Source organism: Natrix helvetica (genome assembly GCF_964273705.1).
Source record: "Natrix helvetica genome assembly, chromosome: 1".
NCBI lineage: Eukaryota > Metazoa > Chordata > Lepidosauria > Squamata > Natricidae > Natrix > Natrix helvetica.
Window position 1 is genome coordinate 322,153,489 of NC_138548.1, and position 25,066 is coordinate 322,178,554.

Sequence of the window (25,066 nt, forward strand, 5' to 3'; positions counted from 1 at the left end):
CTTTGTCCTTTGTTTCATTTTATAGGTTCTACAATTTTGGGACTGTCTTGTTACTGGGTTAGACATTGTCACTGACCAGATGCGGTGGAAGACAAACCCTTCCGCGTATTGAAATACGATTTTAAACAATCATATTCCAGCTGCTCTTAATCCCAGCAGCACCTAGTAACTCGTTTAAACACCTGTATTTTCCGCCTTATATTCCTTTCACTTCCTAAAGCCTGGGAACCGAAGGATCTTTCTCCAAAATAGAATTAATCCTTAGTTTCAGTTTATAAAGTGATTTAGCAAAAAACAAACGGGTGTCCGGATTTTCCTGCCGTCAAGCAACTTCGCGCGCTGGAAGGAAAATTCCGAAATATATATTTTTCGGAGAAGAACCGGTAGGAGGAGGAAACTAATCAGCTGACTTCTTTCACGTGACTTTCCTTACAATATGGCTGCGCCCAGGCATACTTTGCTCCGAGTGGTTTACGCTTGCTGGCTTCTGTGGTTGGGGTCCGCAGAGTGCTTGGAGGATAGTAAAGAAGAAGGGAAGCCCGGGGAACAGGGAGCCTGTGGTTGCAGCAACAGTCGGGCAAGCGGCGCGGAAACAGCTGCACGGAAATACTCTCTGGAGGCGAATGTTTCCAAGCAGCCAAATGATCGCCGTGGAGATGACCGCTCGAAAAATCAGGGTATGAAGGTAGGTAAACGGGGCGATAAATTGGTGGCTTTAAATGAGGAATGAAGGTTTAATGATGGAATGGCGAACAGCGGGTGTAACAGCGTTGCTGGAGCGTCTGACATAACTTAAAAACGTGATTGCTAGATGTCTTTTTCAGTTCAGTGTTTCTTATCGTATGTGCAATGAAAAACATAACTAACGAACAACCATCGCAGTCACGTGTAGCATCTATAAACCAATTTATAACTTAAGCCCTCTCGCCAAGAGGTTCCAGCCTTTCAGCCTTCTCTAACCTGGCGTTATAGAAGTACAGTATGTTGGATTTCACCCAGGTCTGTATTAAGACATGCTGAGGTCCTAAACTAGGTGAAGCTTTATGCTTACTAATATTAAAAATGCATTATAACAAAAAAGGATAATTAAAAATAAGAAAGACATGCCTTTGTATCCACTTGGCAAGGATCCAGCGCAAACCAATAATCTTAGCTAAATCAGTTACCTTGAAATTTGCATTAGGAATACTTTCAGCTGAAAATATGCTGTACTTCCTTTTCAATTTTAGAGATAATAATGTACAAAAATGTGAGCTGTTGCACAGTTGAGCCCTAAAAACACTTGAATTGACATTATTTATGCTTTGTATCTTAGTTAAGGTGGCACTGAGTGGGGGTGAGATATATTCAGAGAAGTGAAAGTAATTTGAATAAAGAAAGAGAAATATATATTTTTTGTTGGGTCATATGGGTTAGAGAATTGAAAATGTTTAAATGAGCAGGGTACTGAAATAGAATGGTGACAGAGGAGAACAAGAGAGAGTTGGAAAACTGGATTACCTGAGTAAAGAAATTTATAGGAGAAGCCAATAATCTGTCCACTACATATATGCCTTGGAAGATCTGGAAGTTACTAGTGTTTGTGAGTTTTGGAAGCAGGAAGCTGAAGAAAGCCATTAATCTGTTGATAGGTATTATGTCGTTGCAAAACATCATTTGCAGTGGCAGCACTGGAATCCATTAAAAGGAAAACTTTCAGTGACCAACCATATCCACAGGGTAAGAAAAATAATGGCCAATGTGATAGTTGTTCTAGTTTATCATGCAGATGAGTTTATCATGCAGATGAGCAGCCAAAATGCCAAAAGCAAGGGCTAAATAGTTGAAAGTCTGCTCTAGAAAGTTAGTGGAAGACATAAAAGTGAACAACAAAAACTGGTTCTGAATGATATCACAGTAGATTGGATTGGAGGAAGAATAGATGGAAGAATTTATGATGAGAACAATTTGTGGCAGTGGTCATGAAGTGCTCCTCTTCATTGAATTGAGAATTATATGGAAGTCTGCATCTGTTAGACTCATGTGAGAGTAAGTTCTGAAAGGTAGAGGTTGGAATAGGATAGGTGCACCAGGACTCATCCAAAAGCAGCCATGTGGGGAGGGGTTTTTTTATATCTTGCAGTATGTAACATTCAAGGTTCTATGGATGAGATAAAGTAATATCAGTATCCCCATGAGCAGCCCTTTCCTTTTCCAAATGAGTTGTGATGTCTCATCATTGTCAATCCCTACTCCCCAAAAGCAATCAATGCCACTTATGGGAGTTGAATTGTCCATCTGTAAGATATTATGTTGGAGAATGCTGATTTAGAATAGTCTGGTCACTGGATTTTCTAGCATCTAATTCTAAAACATGATAAATTAGAAAATACTGTAAAAATGTTTAACTTCCATGTGTGTGTGTGCTTTTATCACATGAAACATCTGGAGATTAAAAAAAAATTATAAAACAAGATATGTACTATTTATTTATAAATTGATGTTTCTCTTCAACCAATATAGCAATGCAGAATATATACTTTCTTTTAAATTTTGGAGGTATTGGGTGTGTGTATATCCAGCAAATTGTGAATTAATCAGCTAACCATAGTTAAAGCAAGACATGGCATAGTATAGCATAAGTACTGACAGATCAGAAAACAGACATGGTGTAGGCCTGATCAGAGGATCATAGATAATTTTATGGCTTCCATTCACTTCCTGGCAATGTATGCTGCGAAAGGAGGTCAGAGTATTCTGCCATTCCCTGTTCAGCAGCAGGCAGAGATCAAAGTCTTCACCCCCACTGCTATAGCTCAAAGTTTCTTGGAAGACAGAGTGCTCTGCTTGATCCTTCAAGGAAGAACTTTAATCCCTTCAGCACCAAGCCGAGAATGTTATTTTCTCTTCCTGCTTGAGAACAAGCATCAGTAGGCTCAAGAGATATGAAATTATCCTTGCTTATCCATAAAATAAGGAATAATCCTATACATTATTTTTGTGCAGGAGATGGAATATGTATTTAGTTCCCATCTGGAACATGTATATTCACTCTGTTTTCAACTATATTAATTACAACTAAATATTTCAAGAGAGAATGAAGGGTAATTCCTCCCCTTTGCACTATTTAGCCAAGAGCAAAGCACAATGAATGTAAACTATTTGAACAGATGAATTTTGATTAAAAGTTAAAGTTATTAAATCAACCTCACCTTCTATTATCTGCAACTTTTCAATTTTCTTGGCACTGTGATGCCAAGAATTGCTATTCTCCTTTCCTAGATTTTGTTTTAATATCCTGATTTAGACCAACTTCCTTGGGTTTCTCAAATAATCCCCATCCAAGTAGAAGGCATTTTAATTTAATTTTAATTTAATGTAAATTGATCTCCTATATGGAGAGACAGTGTGTGTGTGCAATCTTGTACCTTGTCTTCTATTAAGGCATTTAAGATAGTGAACATAATTTGTAGCCATACCACTGTTTGTTATTCATGTAATACAGATAATCCTTGATTTATAACAGTTCTTTTATTGACTGCTCAAGGTTACAATAGCATTGGAAAAAGTGACATGACTTTTTTTCTCACGACTATTCCAGCATCCCCATAGTCACGTGATCAAAATTCAGATGCTTGGCAAGTGGTTCATATTTATGACGGTTATTTTGTTTAGTTTAGTTTAGTTTAGCCAAAGCCCAACTCTGCCTGGCCTTAGAATGTGATGCAAAGAGGCTTTTTGTACTAAAACTATGTAACTATGTTGATAACATTGAAAATTATTCCGAAGGCAAATTATTTTCAGCTGCCTTTACTTCACTGACTTTATAAATGCTCCTTAATGTTTTAGAGCTGTTTTGGTTAGTAAAAGCAGTTTTCCACTTACAAAAGTGTGTGTGTGTGTGTGTGTACATATAATATATATGCTGGTCTTGTATTCGGCTCTTTTCCTGTGTAAGATTGAGATTGTCTTGGCAACATTTTGGCGAGGTCCCACTCGCCATCTTCAGGCTGGTGTTTTCGACTTTGTGCTTGTGCGAGTAAGGTGTGATCGGAGCTGTCGTCTTTCTATAAATCTTGGTGGGGATGTCTGGAGTGCTAGCTTTGTTGCTGTAAGTGGGTTGACTGGCTGTGTAGTTGCATCCTGATTGGTAGATGGAGTTGATGTTTGTAGATTGGTCAGCTGTTTCGTATTATCCTGTGTGGCTGAGGTGCTGGCTGTGTGTCCGTTGTTCTTTTGTGTTGTAACAACCTGGGTGGTGGGTGGGGTTCGTTTGTTGACTAGGGCTGGTTTCCAGATGTCTGGTAGGCGGAAGATATCGTCATGTTTATTCATGTTGTGAGGTTGTTTCTCTATTTCGATGGCTTCCATAATTATTCTCTTGTTGAAGTGTTCTGTTTTGGAGATTAATTTGGTTCCTTCAAAATCAATTTCATGTCCTGTTGCTTTAAGGTGCTGGAAAAGGGAGGACGTTTTTTCTTTTTTTCTAACTTCGCAGGATGCAACTACACAGCTAATCAACCCACTTACAGCAACAAAGCCAGCACTCCACACCCCCCCACCAAGATTTATAGAAAGACGACAGCTCCGACCATGGCTTACTCGCACAAGCACAAAGCCGAAAACACCAGACTGAAGATGGCGAGTGAGACCTCGCCGAAACGTTGCCAAGACAATCTCAATCTTACACAGGAAAAGACCCAAAAACAACAAGATCAGCATACCTACACCCGTGAAGATCTACGAAAACATTATATATTATAATGTATATAACTATATTATAATGTATATATAACTATTGGGGTGAAGAGACAAGTTATGTATGGATTATGTTTCTAAATCATTTTTTGCCTCATTTTAAATTATCTTTCTTCAAATGCTAAAACAAAGTACAATAAAATCATCTTAAAAGGACATCAAATTCTTTTATGAAAGGCTAATATATCAAGTGTATACAGTACTTACCTTTATTGTTTTATTGTTAGAATAAAATAGAATAACAGAGCTGGAAGGGACCTTGGAGGTCTTTTACTCCAACCCCCTGTCTAGACAGGAAATCCTGCACCACTTTAGACAAATGATTATCCAATCTCTTCTTAAAAACTTCCAGTGTTGGAGCATTTACATCTTGAGGCAAGTTCCACTGATTAATTGCTCTAACTGTCAGGAAATTTATCCTTAGTTCTAGGTTGCCTCTCTCCTTGATTAGTTTCCATCCATTGCTTCTTGTCCTGCCCTCAGGTGCTTTGGAGAATAGCTTGACTCCCTCTTCTTTGTGGCAACCCCTGAGATATTGCTGTCATGTCTCTCCTAGTCCTTCTTTCTATTAAACTAGACATACCCAATTCTTGCAACCGTTCTTCATCTATTTTAGCCTCTAGTCCCTTAATCATCTTTGTTGTTGTTTTTTTTTATAACATTTATCTTGCAGTATTTTGGCATTTTCCCCTAAACTTTAGGTGAGAATTGCTTTCTTCTTCCTTTTCTCCAACCAACAAGAGTATTCCATCAACTTTAGCCACTCTACAGAAAGGACAGGAGGAGATATATGGGATTGCAACATTGAGGCATAGGCTGTAGAAGTAAATCCATTTGTTTCTTTAGAATCAGTTGTAAATCATGCTTTTGCTGTGCAGAGACTTCCGTGTTTATCACCAACACTGCAAAGTTATGCAGATCTGGCCTAGTTCCATGAGGCTCTGTGTCTTGTACCATACTTAATGTGTAAGCTACGTTTCTTATACCAGTAAACTGGGAAAACACCCAAAAAAATACTGAAACCAGGGATTCACAAACATCATATTCAGGACAGATTGAAACAGAAAAGTTCTATTTAAAAAAAGAAAGAAAGAAAGAAAAAGTACGCTCGCGTTTTTGGCACCAAAAAGGTTAGCCATCACTGGCATAGAGATTACGGTGCTGGTCTGAAAACCAGGAGATTGTGAGTTCTAGACCCGCCTTAACCATGAACGTTGCCTGATGGACTTTAGGCCAATCATTCTCTCTCAGACAAACCTAAACCACAGAGTTGTTACTCTGGGAAGAATAAGAGGAAAGAATATTATGTATTTTCTCTACCTTGAGTTATTTATGAAGTAGTAAAGGTGGGTTTTATAAACAAAGTAGCAATGTCTGCTTTGATGGATTTATTTATTTATGAGATTTGTCTGTTACCAAACTGGCAATACTCCAGGAAGTATTGTTGGTAGCACAAAATAATGGTACTTTCCAAGGATGAAGTGGATATTATTACTGTTTTTTTAATCTTTCCTGATTTTAGCAAAGCAGTGCTTACACTCCAGGATACTTTAAATGTACAAAACACTCCTTGACTGCTATCACTCTGTTTGCAATGAACATATTCAGCCTATAATGAAAAACCACTTAGAAAGCAAAGATTTCTTACTGGGAACAAATCAAACACCTATTATTTTCTGTGGTGCTTCCTGATATAGTATTTATCAATGTTTGTGCATTATACATTAAAGAATGTATGTTTAGAAGAATCACAGAGAAATTCAGTAGAATTCTAGACTTTATGAGCAGGGTATAGGAAGACATTTAAACAAATGCTTAAGTTGAATGCAATGCTCAAAGTTGGATACACTGCAAGACACTAATGTAAAATTAACTCTCCCCCTCCCCCCCAAAAAAATCTAAAATTGACTTTCTCGCAATTGATCTAAACTAAAAATATGAGGAGAGGAATTTATCCACTATTTATAAACAGGGATAATCCCATAATGTCACATGCTCATGGGAAATTGGTCAAAATTGAAGCTATAGCCAAATATTTTCCATTTATAGCTTTGGGATTAAGTGCATATAGTGAAATTGATCCCACACCAACAAGGATCTCAAAACTTCCCAGGATTCAATGGGGCAAATACCAACTACTTAAGATGAGCCAAAGAGCTATGTGTTGAAAAGTTTAGCCAATGACTAAAGCTAGCATTCAATTCATTTCTTTAATACTAAGCCACGTCACCAAACTTTTATTTGCAGTGAATCCAACAAGTGAATCCTATGGTATACTTAACCAATCTCAAAGTACGTAAACTTAGAGGACCTTTACTCTGGCATTGTCAGGGACAACTTACTAGGAGCACTTATTGAGTTCAAATCATAGAATTGATTATTGTTGCCTGCATACAAACAAGAATCTGAGCAACAGGTCAACCTAAATAGGTGCTAGATAAGGATCAGAGGAATTCACAGGAGGCTGGACTTGGATCTCTTGTAATGTGCAACAACTCCAAACTATTGACACATTTAACCCTGCCTTTCAGCTCACCCTGCTCATCTCCTACAGGCATGATGTCATGCTGTCCTCTCATCTGTCCTTGAATACCGATAGCGGAAGATAATTCTACCTGAAGAGACAATGTCCCTGTCACTCTGGACACAAAGAAACAATAGAGCACCCAGTAAGACCCCAGTACCTGTATTATAATAACATTTGTATTAGCCTCATCTCAGCATTATTGCATAAATATCTAGTGGATAAGACAATTCTACACCTCCCTGCTACACTCAGATACCAAACCTACTACTGTACAACCTATAATGTTGCCAGTTTTGCTTTTTTAAATTGACTGTATCCCATCCTCCTTAAGCTGGACTTTGACCATAATAAAGATTTTATTTTATTTTAGTAATATAACTTAATAAATAAAAGACCTTTCAAAATATTAATCAGCTTTGGAATTCAGATTATTTTGATCACATTTTTATTATAATAAATATTAGGAATTCTGTCTCCTAATTTAATTTGTATCGAGGGGATAAACTCAGAGGATTTGAAACTGAGAATTTATCAACTGGAATTTTTTACACCACAATAAATAACGGCATTTATTTTATACATGTATATGTTATTACTACAACATATAGCATCACATCAGATTTACTCCAAAATTATATTAAGAAAATTCATGCAATCGAATCACTTTAGGAATAGCCATTGCAGTCTATTTCTAGTTGCCTTGGGGGCAAGATGGCTGACAAATAAATTTAATAAATAAATACATCTCTAAAAAGAAGAATCTTCCTCCTTCCACCTCTAATTTTATTAATATTAGCATCTTTTCTAATTGTAAAGGCAGGCAGACAGACAGACAGGAAGGAAGCTTTGTGTGTACTTTAGTCACATTGTAGTTCTTTCCATCTTTGATGATATTTTCCTCCCACTCCCAACCTTCTGCCTTACAAGCTTGCAGGGCCAGCTATTTGTAACAGATGGAGCCATCATCTTTGCTTCAGAAAAAGAAGAGCAAAGAATAATCGAAAGAACTCTCTAACCTGAAAGCATCTCTCAAAGCAAAGTAATTCAAGGCAGCAAACATATCTAATACTTCTCCTTCCTCCCATTTTCATCATCACAACAACTCTGTGAGGTGATTTTGACTGAGAGAGGGTACCTGGCACAAAGTCACCCAGCTGGCATTCATGCTGACATTGGACTAGAATTCACAGTCTCCTGGTTTTTAGCCAATGCCTTAACCAGGTCTTAATTCTGAGTGGAGAATTATGTTCAAGAGTAATATTAATAATTGTATATAATGAAAGTATTAGATTTATACCAGTGAGGCATCCTAGGAGTTGAAATTCATATATCTTAAAAGATGCCAAGTTTGAAAAACATAGATTTACATTTATATCTAAAATAATCTATGTGGATACATACTGAAAGCTTACTACGATAGGGTTCTAAAGCAACATTGACTCATGAGACATCCAAGTTCTCCTCTTCCTCTTTCTTCCTCTTCCTCCACTTTTATGTATGTTGATGATATTAGCACTAATTCCTCACTGTTGGTTGATTTAATCCCCAAAGATTTGAAACTCTGCTTTCCTGTGTTTTTCAAAAGCAACTGAGGGTGAGCTATTAATCTTTGAATTTCAATTGTCGCCTGTCAGAAAGGAAGGGAAAGATAGACCGCATAGCTGTTCCATTGTTGCATGTTTGTTTCAATCAAAAGAAAGGCTGATAATCAGACCAAAGAGCATAGCAGAACCTGAGAATTTGTTCCGCATCAACTATAGATTGCTCTCTTTGTCAGCCAGAAGTATACAATCATCAGCAAAGAGGGTTTCTTGAAAGACTGTAGGGAGGCATTTCTGGGCATTGAAGCAGCAAAGGTAAAAGACAAGAGATATCCAATCAGTACCTGATGTACACACCTTTTTTCAGACCCTGGACAGCACATGACAACATTCCACATGCAAGAATGAATTGAACAGGACTGGGTACAGCACACAAACCTGCTTTAGCCTATTAGAAATAGCAAATTCAGGTTCTGAATCACTGTTGTAAAGAACCGGTCATTCCATTGTGGAGTAGTTGCTCCAACTCCCATGAATTTCCCTGGGCATTCATAACATCTCAGGATGATCCAGAGAGCCTCTCTGTTTATAGTGTCAAATGCCTTTGTCAGTTCAATGAAGCTTGTTCTGTTCCATGTCCTTTGCCTGGACTTGCCTTATGGCAAATAACCATATCTGCTGTATTCCATTCTGGCCGAAAGCCACATTGCGCCTCCAGGACTTTCTTTCCGAGACAGTGACGAGCCTGTTCAGGAGAATGTGGGCGAAGATTTGCCTGCAATGGACAGCAATGATATACCTCTGTAGTTTCTGTAATCTGATTTGCTCCCCCACCTTTTTGTTTTTTCTGAGAGCCACAATAAGGGTATCATGGAAGCCATCCAGCATCTCCCCTGTCAACCAAATGTCTTCCACAATGTCTTGGAAAGCCTTCAGTTGGGTCTAGTGCATTGTTGATCTCCGAAGGAACACCATCCTATCCTGTTGCTTTGATAACTCATCTGTGTTATCTTTTTCTTGATATAATGAGGGAGCCAAGTAACCCTTTTGTGAGAATTCCACATTGATCTACGGGACCCTCCAAAGTTGGAAGCCCCTGTCTTATCAATAATATCTGCATTTAAAAGAAATTTACATGGTAACATTTGCTTAGAAATTTAGTCCTGCTTCTGTAACTTGGTTATATTTCATACGTATGTCTTTTTATGTTTAATGCTTGTTTTTCCTGTGCTTTCATGGCAAGTAATTTTTCACAAATCATACTTGGGCTTTTTTCTTGTGCTCTAAATGTTTTGTAATTCTAGCATATTGCAGTAGGTATAGTTACATTTAGAGATGGCCAGTGGGGCAGTATCATATTTTTAAAATGTGTGTCAGAAATCTAATCAAAACAAGATAATTGCATTACATTAACTGAATGAGAATAATATTGACTCATAAAATTAGTTGGGCTAGAGCTGAAGTGAAATTTTTTTTCTCCTTATATTGCATGACATGTTTGATAAAAATTGCCTCAATGTTTCTAGAACTCATCTGATGTTTTTATTTCTTAGAACATTATGATACTCCCACCTATTAAAATTAATTTCTTTTAACATGTTATAGCAGTGATGGCGAACCTATGGCACATGTGCCACAGGTGGCACATGGACCCATTTGTCAGGGCACGTGAGGCAGTGCCCTGTCAGCTGGCCAGCGCGTATGCGCGCCCTGGCCAGCTGAGTTCACCCTTTTTTAAAGCCATTTTTCGCCCTCCCCAGGCTCCAGAGGCTTTATAGGAGCCTGGGGAGGGCAAAAAGAGCCTCCCCCCCCCAAGGGCCCTCCAGAGGCTTCATGAGCTTCCCTGAAGCCTCCGGAGCACAAAAAACTGGCCCTACGGGCAAACCGGAAGTTTGGGAACAGACTTTCGGTTTGCTTGGAGGTTCATTTTGACTGTTCCAGAGGCTTCAGGGAAGTGTCCTGAAGGTCCCTGAAGCCTTTGGAGCGCTCAAAACGCGCTTCCAAGCAAACCGGAAGTCACTTCCGGTTTGCTCTGAGAGTCGTTTTGACTGCTCCGGAGGCTTCAGGGAAGCATCCTGAAGGTCCCTGAAGCCTCCGGGGGGGGGCGGAGGAGGCTGTTTTTGCCCTCCCCAGGCTCCTATAAAGCCTCTGGAGGCTGGGGCGGGCGAAAAAAGCATGCAAAAATTGGGGGGTCACGCCTATAGTGTGCACATGCGCACTGGGGGGTCATGCATTGCATTATGGGTGTGGCACACCCGCACACGACCCCCCTGCGCTCCCCCCACTTATGGCACACGAGCCAAAAAAGGTTCGCCATCGCTGTGTTATAGTAAGGAAAAGAGTGATTCAAGTGGTACAGTTAACCAAATATTTATTTTTTACAAGAAGATGGAATTTTTAAAATAAACTACAACTGAATATGGCCCAATGTTTTTTAATCTTATTATTTAGCCCACAAGTTAGATTTAAATTAATATCTTTCTTGCAGATTAACAGAAGGTTTTAGTAGTCTGACTTAATAATTCAGGGATAGTAGCAAATTAGTTGTATCCACTGAGGTATTCTGTTGAAATGGTTCTCCAGAGAGGGATATAAACAACGTCATTAATTTTTCTCTCTTGCTTGTTGTTCCATTAAGCCGAAGATCTTGTTTACAAACACAGATGCCAAAAAGACATGGAACCCCAAGCAATACATGGAAAGGTATAGGAGTCTGAATATTGCCAAGACCAATTTGTGAATAATGTACAAATTAGTAGCAACTTGTGGTGCTGAGTTGGTGTCAATATTTGTCTGATATTTGCTGAATGTCTGAAATGAAGCAAAGTTGTCTCTTTTCCTCTAACTCTGTTGTTTCCTATAACCAGAAATCATTTCCCGTGATCAGATAAATTCTGTCTCTTTCAACTTCAGAAAACTACATTGGGGAAAAAAAGTTACATTTTGTTGTGTTTTCAGAGCTGAGTGTGTGATTTAAAAATGTATGACACTCATGGTATTTGTCATTAGCCATTATATACAATGTGCAGTCACCATTTTGATATATTCTTTGAATTGAAGATCTCACAGCTGAAATTCCTGCCCAGTTATTTGGACTTCCTTCTCAATTTCCTACTTTTTGTACCTCTGTTTTATCTGCCTAGTCACACAGGTTTTCTGGACGTGGGTTGCCGTGTTTATGTTTTGTTACTGCAGTTCACTGAGTATGTTTCACACAATATCTTTCTTATTTATTTATTAAATTTATGTGCCACCCATTTGTTGGCTGATGTATTCTGAACTTTGAAGATATTGACCAATAGTTATTTCTACATCCTATAAGAAAAGACAGAGAAAATCTTTGAAGACCTAAGCATGTCTGAAAGAGTCTTCTTCAATTTGCAGATGGTCCCTATTCCAGCTGGAGTGTTTACAATGGGAACTGATGAGCCCATTATAAAACAAGATGGAGAAGGGCCTGGAAGGAGAGTCCACATTGGTCATTTCTTCATGGATCGCTACGAAGTCAGCAATGCAGAGTTTGAGAAGTTTGTGAATGCTACTGGCTATGTTACAGAGGTAAGTGAAAGAAGTTAGTGTTTTTGCAAAGCAGTCTTGTTTGTGTCCAAACAGAGCTTGAGAATTGAAGATAAACTTTGGCTATATCAGAGGAATGTCTGTCTTCTCATGTATCTGGTTGGCCTGGGGAAAAAAGAAGATAATTCCTCCACAGAAATTTCCAAATGGTATATAATTGGAAAAAGTCTTGGGTATCCTTGGACATACCAGTAAAACTTAGCAGTGCCAGTAATTTACTTGGTATTGTCAATACATTAGAGGGATTTGGTCTTTTCAGAATGCTAAAACCAATTCCCTGGATATTTATCTCTCATAACAATTACTGTAATTGTAGAATAAGAAAGGAACCTGCCACAAACAGGTCCCAGAAGCTCTTCATTTGGAATCTGCACCTCCTAAAGATGAACTGTTTTGGTGTACAAAGGAAAGGGAATAAATCACACAGAGACACCTACATGATTTCCTGAAAGTTGACCTGTTAGGGTTGAACACAGTGTTTCTGGAGAGAAAATTTAAAATCTGCACAGAAGAAAAATACTTTTACCTCACCCAACAAAAGAGAGGACAATAAAGGGAACCTTAATTGGTTATTGGTAGCAGCATCTTAGAGGAGCTTATTGAAAAATGGATCAACCTGTAAAGCAGGAGGTACAAGTTCATGCACCGCTATTGCTTGTTATAAGATAGTAGCAGATAAATGTTGGACGAATCAGAAAGGATATCCTCCTTCAACAGTTTCCATTCCTATTCTAAAACTACCATTATAGAACTATAGGAGAAATCATAGCCTGGAAAACTGCTCATAGCGTATATGATAGATGACAATTTGGTTCAGATTCAGGATACAGTGTGAATACAAGATGATAGAAGATTTCAGCAAATTTTCTGTGTGGACCAAACATATGTTTTGGTCCATTTATCCCTCAATTCTCCTCCTTTATCCAGGGCCAATAGTTAGTGTCATGTCTTATAGTCTTAGCAAGGACTACATAACTTTGCCAGAAAAGTAGCATATGGAAAGGTTTTACTAGTGTCGGTCAGGAAGTTCCTTTTTTTTCTCATTCAGTCAGCACTGCAAGGTTGCTGCTTAATGATCTGCCTTCTCCAGTGCATATTCCTCTGGATGACTCCTGATCTATAGAGTATGCTCTCATTAACTATGATGTCTATAGGTGTAATTGGAGATGTCAGTGGGTGATGCAACCCATAAGTCTTCCATCAGAAGACCGAAAGAGCTATCAAAAAAGCAGTTGTAAGCATGGTTTTTTTTTTGGTAAGCTTTCTATTTATTGGATCTTTAACAATAGTAATAGCACTTAGACTTCGGTATGCTTCATAGTGCTTTACCCCACCCTCTGAGTGGTTTACAATGACAGCATATTGCCCTCAGTAATCTGGGTCCTCATTTTACCAACTTTGGAAGGATGGCTGAATCAACCTTGGCCAGTCATGATTGAACTCCTGGGTGTGGGCAGAGTTAGCCTGCAGTATGGTATTCTAACCACTGTGACATTAGGGCTACTTTAATTTGCCCAGTTATAAGGTTTTGATAACAATCTTTAAAGCGCTCCATGGCTCAGGACCTAGTTACTTGCGGGATCGTATTCTGCCCCATACATCCCTGCGACCAATCCGCTCGCACAGAGAGGGCCTCCTCCAGGTGCCGTCCACCAGACAGTGTCGAGGGGCGGCCTAAGAGTAGAGCCTTCTCTGTGGCGGGCCCAGCCCTGTGGAATGACCTCCCTCCGGATATTAGGAATACCTCTGACCTCCGCTCCTTTCGTATAAAGCTCAAGACCCACCTATTCCAAGTAGCTGGCCTGGCTCAACTTTGATCTAACTATATCGCTCCTGACAGGTTTTTATTTGGGTATTTTAATTGCATTCAATTACTTAGGGGTTTCTAAACATTGTATTTTATTGTTTTTATTCATTAGCCGACCTCCTCCTTGTACATGTCTTGGTATATGTTTTTGTAATATGTATGTCTTGTCTATATATTTATTTCATATGTTTTATTGTACGCCGCCCCGAGTACTTCGGGAGAGGGTGCGGCTAAGAAATAAATATTTATTATTATTATTATTATTATTATTATTATTATTATTATTATTATTATTATTATTACTACTATTATTATTATTGCATCAACAGAATTGTATCACAGCGGCCAGTTGTTTCGCCGGATTTGGCATTGATTACTAGTCGGGCCCCACCCAGGGGCCTAGGACGTCGTAACGTATTTTCGTAATATACGTGCAGATCCAAGCAGTGCGGCCTTTTGCGTTTGACTGATGGTGATTTTGTCAATTTTTAACTGTTTTAAATGTAATTCCAGTGCTTTGGGAATAGCACCCAGTGTGCCGATTACCACTGGAATTACCACTGCTGGTTTGTGCCATAATCGTTGAATTTCAATTTTTAAGTCCTGGTATTTTGCGATTTTTTCATATTCCTTCTCGGCGACCCTGCTATCACCTGGTATTGCGATGTCTATGATTGTAACCTTATTTTTCTCAACCAGTGTGATGTCTGGTGTATTATGCGCCAGTATTTTATCCGTTTGTATGCGAAAATCCCACAAGATCTTGACCATCTGACCCTTGATGACTTTTTCAGGCTTATGTTCCCACCAGTTTGTTGCTGTTTTAATGTTATAATTTTTGCACAAATTCCAGTGGATCATTTGTGCCACTGAATTGTGCCGCATTTTATAGTCAGTCTGCGCGATTTTTTTTTGCAGCAGCTGAGTATGTGGTCAACAGTTTCATTATTATTATTATTATTATTATTATTATTATTATTATTATTATTAGAGTTTTACAGACATTACAGAGTGATTTAAAAATTTAAAAACAATAAAACAAAATATTTATACTTTCTTTTATAATATTTGCAGACCCCCCTATTTGTAGTGAACTGTAGGTTGGGAACAACAAATCATGTGCAAAAACCAAATTAAAAAATAATATTATTAAAAGCCAATAATAATTACTATAGGTATCTGTTCTGTCCTGTGATTCTAATGAATATGCAGACACAGGCTTGGCTGTCTGCCACGACTAATGACGGAGATAAAGCCACTCCTTGGCTAGGAGCCTAGAACGCTATCTTCAAGAACCAAGATTAGACTTACGGAATGCTTTCTCAATGGCTAGTAAAGTGGACTGTTGTTTCCTGCAAAGATTTCCCTCCCGTCGCTCCACCTATAAGCTCTTTGGGAGGGGCCACAACAGTAGCCACCTGTCCCTATTTCCTTCTATGACGTATTCTCCACAGCTGCTCCCTTCTCTTCTCAGCTCTACGCACACGCAAATCAGGGACAACCTCCCTCTGTTCCTCCTCACTGCTCCCTGACTCAGATGCCACCTGGTAGCCAACAGGCCTCTCTAGTCCCTGCTCTGACTCCAAACACCCTCCAGAGTCTTCATCCTCCAGAGCAGTCCCATAATGTTCATCGCTGCCAGAGTCCAACAGCTAAGCCGGCCGCTGCTGGGCCACAACATTAAAGTGAAACTAATATCTTCTGAGGGCCAGACACACACCGGAATAAAGCTGATTCAGCTTGCTTACAAAATTTTAGCTGAATCAGGACTATCTATATTTCTGGAAGAAGGGTATTTCATAAAATGGTGACCGACACTGAGAAGGCCCATCGCCTGTTTATGGGGAACTACAAAAGCTCTCTTGATCACCAAATTAGTTGTCATCAGTAGTAGAGGTTCAATGTTGGCAGTGTGTTGCATACTATGGATCCCAAAGCTCAGCCATACAGAACCTTAATGATAATAACCAATACATTTAATTAAGCCTAGGAACCTACAGGCAACCAATGTAGCACTTTTAAGAGTTATCCTACCTTGTTGAGGTTGCCCTATCAATAGTTTAGTTGCTGCATTTTGAATCCACTCCACACAGAATGTATCATAGTACAACAGGATTACTATCACCAGAACATATTGGTCCCAATAGATCAGTACATCCTTTGGCTCTAAGGAAAAGCCAAGTTTCCATCTGCTGTTGAAGTAGGAGCTGAGAATTTAGGAGAACCCCAGTCACAAACCAATTCCTTAGGGGGAACCAATGTTATTAAGTTGCCTTGCCAGTTCTGATTTTGTGTGATATAAACTGGGCTTGTTTTAGCCCGTTCATATCCTCACAGTTTCCATCTAGCAGTAAAAAAATCCAGATCCCTATTGTTTATTAAAAACATTAATGAAGAAGAAAAACTACCGTACAAAACTAAAGTGCCTAGGAAAGGATATGAAAATAAAGATCAGCGTGCATATCTCCAAAGCCCTTGAGGGCAGGACAAGAAACAATGAATAGAAACTAATCAAGGAGAGAAGCAACCTAGAACTAAGAAACAATTTCCTGTCAGTTAGAACAATTGATCAGTGGAACAACTTGCCTCCAGAAGTTGTGAACACTCCAACATTGGAAGTTTTTAAGAAGAGGTTGGATATCCATTTGTCTGAAATGATATAGGATTTCCTGCCTGAGCAGGGGGATGGAGTAGAAGACCTGCAAAGTCCCTAACAATAACTCTGTTATTCTATTCTATATAATGTGGCCTCTTAAAGTCAAAATTAATTAGGGACCAAGTTCTAGAATGAGTAAGATAAATGCAAATTTGTAATTGCAGCATTTTTATAGTTCAGCAATATGGCATTCAGCTTTGCTAATCTGTGACAAATCACTCTTCCAATATGTCTCTTAAGATGTTACCAAATGCTGTCTACAGTATCTTTAGCAGTCAGGAAGAATCAGGAGAGAATGAAGATTCTCAGGAGGCAGAATCCTGAAGCAAATGCCAAACCCTATTTTACATTATTTCAGTGATGATGTTGAAATATGATTTGATACTCTGTCTGACATCCTAAACCAGCGTGCTGGAATGGAAACTAAATTTATATACCTCTGGAAGGCAAAATCCTGGGAAATGTTGACATTTAAAATATGTATTGGCCATAAATAGTTACAATATTGATTCACCTGCCTACAATATTTAATAACAAAGATTGTCCCAAAGTGTTTTTTTTTAGAACTTGGAATTATGCTGACTGCTGTTAAATTATTTTGAGAGTATATTGAAGTAAAAAGAGGTTTCTAAAGTGTGCTTAATTTTTAAGAAGCTTTTGTAAATATTTTTTAAAAGTGGGCTTGGATTTGGTGATCAAAAGGAATCAGTACCTGATACAATTATAGCTAATGAAATTTAGTTACGCTAACATGTGCCACTATATTTTATATTGGATAAACTTCTGGGTAAATTTCTTAAGTTTCAGCTCAGGAATGTCTTGGTTTGTGCATCCCATCATAAGCTCTGTTTTGTTTAGGCTTAGCATGTTTGTAATGCATTCAGCTGAGAAATACACTGCTATGTACTTTTCAGAACAGAAAAGATCTCGGTAAACCTGCAAGGATTATGTGCAGTTATCTTTGAAATAGCATAATTGCTGTGAAATCAGAATTCCTAATTTTGGTACATTGAATATCTTTCTTCGTATGTTGCCACAGAGATAGACACTTCAAAATAGTATTGCCAGACAAAAAGTAAGCAGTTCCAGAGAAGTGGATGAACTGTTATGGCAATCTTAAAATACTACTGCTTTCTAGCAATGTGAAAGACATTGTGCATGTTTATTTCAAATGTATGTGCTTATTATCTCTCTGTTCCCTGCCTCTTCTGCTATTGCAGTATATGGATAGAACAGATTTAAGAGTCAATTGCTGACTTGCAGGTCAAACTTTTTTTTGTTTTTACCAGTGGGAAAAAAAACCAACTCCTAAAATTACCTATAATTTTTATTAGTTCAGAAGAAATATATGACAACTTGAAAACACTGGACACATTTTATATATCTAAATTTGAAAAATTACAGTTTATGTCGCCACAAAAGACATACTCCTAAAAGCAATTCTGAGGTTACTTTTAAAAGGAAATTGATGAGAAAAGGGAGTTTGAGTAAGAAAGAGGTCATTAGCCCTGGTGGTGGGGTGGATAGAATGCGGAATTGCAGGCAAATTCTGTCTACAGCTTGGAGTTTGATCCTGATGAGGCTCAAGGTTGATTCACCCATCCATCCTTTCGAGGTTGGTAAAATTAGGACCCAGATTATTGGGGGCAATATGCTGACTCTGTAAACTGCCCAGAAAGTGCTGTAAAGCACTATGGAGCAGTATGTACTGCGTTTCCCTGAAAATAAGACAGGATCTTATTTTCTTTTGCCCCACGAAATATGGCCTTGGGCTTATTATAGGGGAGGGCTTATTGTTTTGGGTTGCCAGGGAGCTTCTCCCTTGTGAACTGGCTCCCGAAGAGCTGCGCACAGCCTCAGACGAAGCAGCCATGAGGTGACCACGCTCACGAGCAGCTGCCCAGCAAACCCCCTTTCCAGCTGGGCAGAGTGCCATTCACTGACCCAGGGGGTATCCCTAAGGCACCGAGGCATGTGGCGCTCTGCCCGCTCCTCAGCTCCCACAGCATGGCACATTTGGGATACCCCCTATGTCAGTGCATGGAGCTCTGCCCGGCTGGAGAGGTGGGTTGCGTGAGCACCTGTTCCGTCCCCGCCGTGCTCCGAGCATAACTTCTTCTCCGGCTTCCAAACTCCAAAACTCGGTTGCCGAGTCTTCCAGCAGCGGCCGCTCTAGGAGTGTGCTCTATGGTTGTGGGCCAGCTGCCGGACAGAGAGTCTTCCAGCAGCCAGCCCACAACCATAGAGCGCACTCCTAGAGCGGACGCTGCTGGTAGACTGGGCAGCTGAATTTTGGAGTTTGGAAGCCGGAGAATTACTTATGCTTGGAGCGCGGCGGGGTGGAACAGGCGCTTGCGAAACCCCCTCTCTCCAGCCATGCAGAGGTCCATGCACTGACCTAGGGGGTATCCCGAATGTGCCAATCCACAGGAGCTGGGGAGCAGGCAGAGCGCCATGTGCCTCGGCGCCTTAGGGATACCCCCTAGTTCAGTGAATGGCGCTTTTCCCGGCTGGAGAGGGGGTTTGCCGGGCTGCTGCTCGTGAGCGTGGTCACCTCATGGCTGCTTCGTTCCTGAGGCTGTGCCCGGCTCTTCGGGAGCCAGTTTGCAAGTGAGCAGCCGCTCGGCAACTCCCCCCTCCGGCCAGGCAGAGCACAACTCCCCAACCTAGCTGTATCCCAAAGGCGCCAAGCAACGTGAGTGCCTTTCCCCCCCCCTGGCTCCCGCAGCTTGGCGTCTTTGGCATACCGCTAGGTCAGTGAGTGGTGCTCTGCCTGGCTGGAGGGGGGGGGGTTGTCCAGCGGGCTTATTTTCAGGGGTGGGCTTATATTTTTGCCCACGCAAAAAATGTGGCAAGGTGTTAGTTTCAGGACAGGTCATATTTTTGGGGAAACACGGTAAGTCCAAGAACTATTTCCATTGCTAGTAATCTTCCCTTCCACCATCACCAATAATGCAATAACACACATAAATACACAGAAAATTATCATAAGTAATTAATAGTAATAGCAATTAAGCTGTTTTTGCATATATTTGACTGCTTTGTCATTTCAAAATGTGGTAGATGATCTACACTTTATTCCACCGTTAATATACTTTTTTACTTCAATCTCCTTTGATATTTACCTGGGTGGAAATTTTGAGTAGAATTCCAAACAGAACAAAAAAAATGTTTTAAGTTCTGTACACTGCCTTCCTCCCCAAAACTGATATAATCTCAACAGCTTACTTTTCTAGGACAAAGGGATGGGGATGGACACTATTAGTTTTGGTAACCTAATAATAAACAGAATTACTTACAGAGATGATTGCAAGAAATAATGTGGACATTGGAGTTCAAAATTTTGAAAGCCACAAATTGCATGACTGTTGTAAGTTCAAAAGCTGTCATGCTGTTGGATGATCTGGTCTCAAATTATGTGACATCTCTTGCAGTACATAGTTTATCAAAGTTGAGGACAGAACAGGTTCCCAAATGTAGCTATTTTAGATCTTTTGTCTCAAAGTGTGTCAGAAATGGAACTCAGAGTCTTCTGATATTCAAGCTTTAAGTACTCATTGACCTTTTCTCTACCTTCCAAAAATACACATACTGATAATGCAATTTTTTTTATCATGTGTCTTTATGATTTGGTTATATTATTTTCCTGCTGCTCTATTTGAAATACAATTATTAGTTAAAAATAAACCCAAGTGATAAAAAAATGAGAAGCAAATATGGAGTTGACATGATAGAAATATATACACATCAGTAGGTTTTCAAATCCCATTTTAGTGAAAAGCTGATTGAAACATACTGTTTTCCTTTCAGCCTCACTTCCCAAGTTATGCCAGCACGAATGATTAAATAATAAACCTGTTAATAGATAAGTAAAATGCATATATTTTATAGGTTTTTGTTCTTAGAATTTGATCCAGTTACTAGAAATGTTTATAGACCTTCTAACAGCCACTATCTGTTTCTGTTTTAGGAGTTTATGTTTTAGCTCATTAAAGAGCAATGTCTGTGAATAATGTAATATTCTTATCCCAAGGGAATCTGCTGTAAAATTATAACCATTGGTTTTCAAGGTTGGAAGTGAAAGAAAGTTTACTATTTGAAGGGTATTGAGTTTGGAAATAATGTGTGTTGTTTCCTTTTACAGTAATAGTAAATTGCTATTGTGAAGATAATTGCTACTTAATTATCTGATTTGATTTTTCCTTCCTCCCTCCCTTCCTTCCTCAGGCAGAAAGATTTGGTGATTCCTTTGTATTTGAAGGCATGTTGAGTAAAGAAGTAAAGAATGGAATTCAGCAAGCTGTAAGTTGTTTTTATTAATACGTTTTGTACAGTGATTCAGAGTTGGAAACAAACTATTGTAACCACAATAATATATTTGGTTTTTAAAAACCATTACTATGCTATGTGAGACTTGCAGTAGTAAGCTTTTGACTAATTTTGAGGACAGTCTTAGTATTGTGAAATTGTGTCTTCTAAGATACTAATGTAAAACCTCAGAAGTAAACAGGGTGACTTTCTGTCCTTTTTTGGCATGTTGTGATGGCCCATGTCATCTGCAATCACTGCAAAGCTGTACTCTTCCTTATAAACAGCAAGTGTTGTCATCTTTGTTTGACAGTCTTACAGACTGAATGTTCATAGGTCATAGGTATGTGTGCCCACAGTACCAGTGCTAGTTTAAATCCAAATATGTGCAGTTAGAACAAGGTCTGCTTTGAGGACAGAGTCTGTTCTATACATTCATTTTGATTCCTCCCTTTTTCTCCTTATCCAGCCTTAAACCTGCTATGTTTAATTGTAATAATTGCTTCCCAAAATATGGTGCTAATCAGCTGACAAATGGCCTGGTTGGCAAACTCTCAAAAAAGCTTTCAGAGAACCCACATTTGAAAAGACATGGCAAGATTGGGTGAAACTTTGTGCTAATACGTAACTTGCTCAGAACAATGTATGTATGTATGTTGTACTGTATACATACATACATACATACATACATACATACATACATATGCAAACAGAAGCATACATCTGGATTTTATTTCATTTCATTTAATTTTTTTGATTGTGTAAAACTTTTGTTCAGGACAGAGATGGAAGGAGGGGGGAGAAAGAGGTGTTAAAACAGTTGTTTTCATAGTGTATTAAATACATACGTACATACATACATACATACATACATACATACATACATATTTGTGTTACAACCCCTGGTATGCCCAAATATGGGAGGGAGCTCACTACTCCTCCTTTCTGTCCTTCGGCTCATTACAGAAGACCATCCAGGCAGAAGACCATCCAGGCAGAAAACCATATTTTTATTTTTAATGTTGCCTTTGCTATGTTTGTGTTGTATTTGTGCTGATAAATAAAGGGAGACTAGTATAGATCTATTTCAAGCTATTTAGCTCTCATCAGCTAGCCATACCCTTACTGGGATTTGAACCTGGGCTGTATTACATATTAGCCACTAAACCACAGGCTCTCTATATATGGATGTAGATGTAGGTACATAGCAATATCTATATAGCAATAGCACTTAGATTTATATACCACTTTATAGACTTTACAGCTCTCTCTAAGTGTTTTTACAGAGTCAACATGTTGCCCCCAACAATCTGGGTCCTCTTTTTACTTCGGAAGGATGGAAGGCTAAGTCAACTCTCAGCCTGGTGGGATTTGAACTACCAAATTGCAGGCAACCCGATAGTCAGCAGAAGTGGCCTGCTGTACAGCACTCTAACCACTGTGTCACCGAAGTTCATAGATACATCTTGATTTAAAACCACAATGGAGCCCAAAATTTCTGTTGCTAAGTGAGTCATTTGTTAAGTGAATTAAAAAATGGCTGACATAGCAACAGAACCTTTCTTGCCACACTTCTTAAACGAAACACTGCAGTTCTTAAGTTAGTAACACAATTGTCAAGTGAATCTGGCTTCCCCTGACTTTGCTTGTCAGGAAGTCACAAAAGGTGATCACATGACCTTGGAACACTGCAACCCATCATAAATATGAGTCAGTTGCCAAACATCTAAAATGTGATTATATGATAATGGTGATGCTGCAATGCTTATAAATGTGAAAAATAGTCATAAATCGCTTTTTTCAGTGCCGTGGCAATTTTGAACGGTCATTAAATGAACTGTTGTAAGTTGAGAACTATCTGTCTAGATTGAGATAGAGATATATTTATGGGTTAAAAAAAGTAAAAAAAACCTGCAAATATCCTTGAATAATGAAATCTGCATCTGCAAATATATATATTTTATTCTAAAAAAATAAAATGAGCCTTTCATTGATGATCATCACAAGTGTGTACATGTATGTGTCTGTACATATGTATTATATATAACAAAAATGAATCTGAAAGCAGTAGGATTCAAAAGCCAGGTTTTTTGTAGATATGAGGTCTTTAAAAACCGAAACAGTATGTATCAGGGATGCCTCCTATTAAAAGCATAGCTGAACAAATATGCTATGCATCTTTTATATTGTCAGCATCACTGGATAACTTCCTGAATTATTTTAAAACATCAAAAGCTAGTCCCCAAAACTCAATTCAGAAGAGAAACTTAATATGTCCCTAAAACTCAATCAGAAGAGAAACTTAATATGAGAGGGATTTGACTTTTTATCTATGAAGTATGTTCAGTAGGGCAGTAACATATTAACCTTCCAACATATGTTGGAAACCACTTGTGTGTTTTCAATTGCATTTTGGCAGTCTGTTGGAAAGTTCCAGGTGATTTAATATTGTGGTAGATAATTAGTTTAAATTTCACTTGAGTATTTCATCTTAACAAGTTCCCTTCATGCACCGAAATGAAAATGTTATGTATGGGAGTAAAAATAACACACATTGAAGCACCACATGGGGCTTTTTAGAATAATTACATCCTGCAGCCTGCATGCTTTGTTGAAGAAATATAATTTTTGAATAAAACTAGAAGGAAGAAAACTTGAAAACATTCTTTGGCTGCAGTTTAACCATTGAGGTGGTGTTTAGCTATGGCATGGTATATGTGACAAAAAATATTTTTGTCTCTCTGAGAAAATGCTCTTGTTTCTGCTGCTGATATTAAGTGAAGTTATACAACTTGTCCATGTAGAACAATACATATTGGTTTATTTTAAATTCAGCTCTGTGGTTGGAGAAAATTGTAATTTACTTTGGAACTGATCAATTCTTTCCACTTATATATTGTATTCTTTGTGTTTGAATTTCTGGGAATCTGTGCTCAGAAACCCGAAAAACAATGTTAAATTTCTTTCTACTTACTCTTACCCTGTTTCAACCATCCAGCAAGACTGACAGTAACCCCTTGAGGCTAACCAGATCAGGAAATAGATTACACAAGAAGACTAGAACTATACCAGGGGTTGGCATGTAGCTCTTTCATCCCTCTGCTGCAGCTCCCTGTTGCTGGTTGGCACTACAGTTGATAGGGTTTTTGATTAGGACAGGTAGAGGAAAAAGGATGCCATACTAGGAGGAGACTCTATGGTGGGGGAACCAGGCTTTCAGTGGGCAAAGGAAAAAGGATGCCACACTAGGAGGAGACTCTATGGTGGTGGAACCAGACTTCTGGGTGGCAGAGGAAAAAGGATGCCACACTAGGAGAAGACTCTATGGTGGGGGAACCAGATTTCTGGGCAACTCCAGAATTGAATGGGATGCTTCCGGTTAGGACCTTTGTGGCTTTTTGAGTGTTTAAGGTTGCCAACCCCTGAACTATACTTTAGCAAGAAAAACTATTGCAGCAGAATCTTGCAATCTGACTGTGTGTCATTGCCCCCCCCCCCCTTTCCTCTTAAGGCCATTTATTTAGACATTCACACATGCTATCCTGCTTAGTAACAATCACATTTCTCTTTCTCTTACTATGTTTGGGACCCGTGTGCCACACGTATTCTCACTATCCAAATCCACAGGGTCATGGATGGTGTTAATCCAAGTCTGTGGCTTGTGGATGCTGGAACAGAAATGATGCACAATCCTGTTGGCAAAGGGATCTGATAAGAGAACGAACATTCAAACGCAGGGTCTTTTAGGATGTGGAAATATAAAAAATTTCTAGGCAGAAATAACATTGATTAGTTAACAAAATTAAATAGAGCTCTGTACGGCTATTTAATATTCAATTTATTTGGACAAGCAGATGAATCCTGTACACCAGGTTGATCAGGCAATCGTAAGGAGGAATCAGAACAACCAGATC

General features: G+C 38.9%; 1 protein-coding gene across 1 annotated transcript in view; it reads left to right on the forward strand.

The window, feature by feature from the left end:
- Positions 1-234: 234 nt before the first annotated feature.
- The window catches only part of SUMF1 (sulfatase modifying factor 1), an 82,853-nt gene continuing 58,021 nt past the window's right edge, over positions 235-25,066 (forward strand). Inside the window, exons 1-3 of the mRNA XM_081969603.1 lie at positions 235-685; positions 12,190-12,363; positions 21,072-21,146. Of these exons, the coding sequence (XP_081825729.1) occupies positions 437-685; positions 12,190-12,363; positions 21,072-21,146 (498 nt within the window). The 5' untranslated portion in view covers positions 235-436. The remainder of the gene's footprint in view (positions 686-12,189; positions 12,364-21,071; positions 21,147-25,066) is intronic.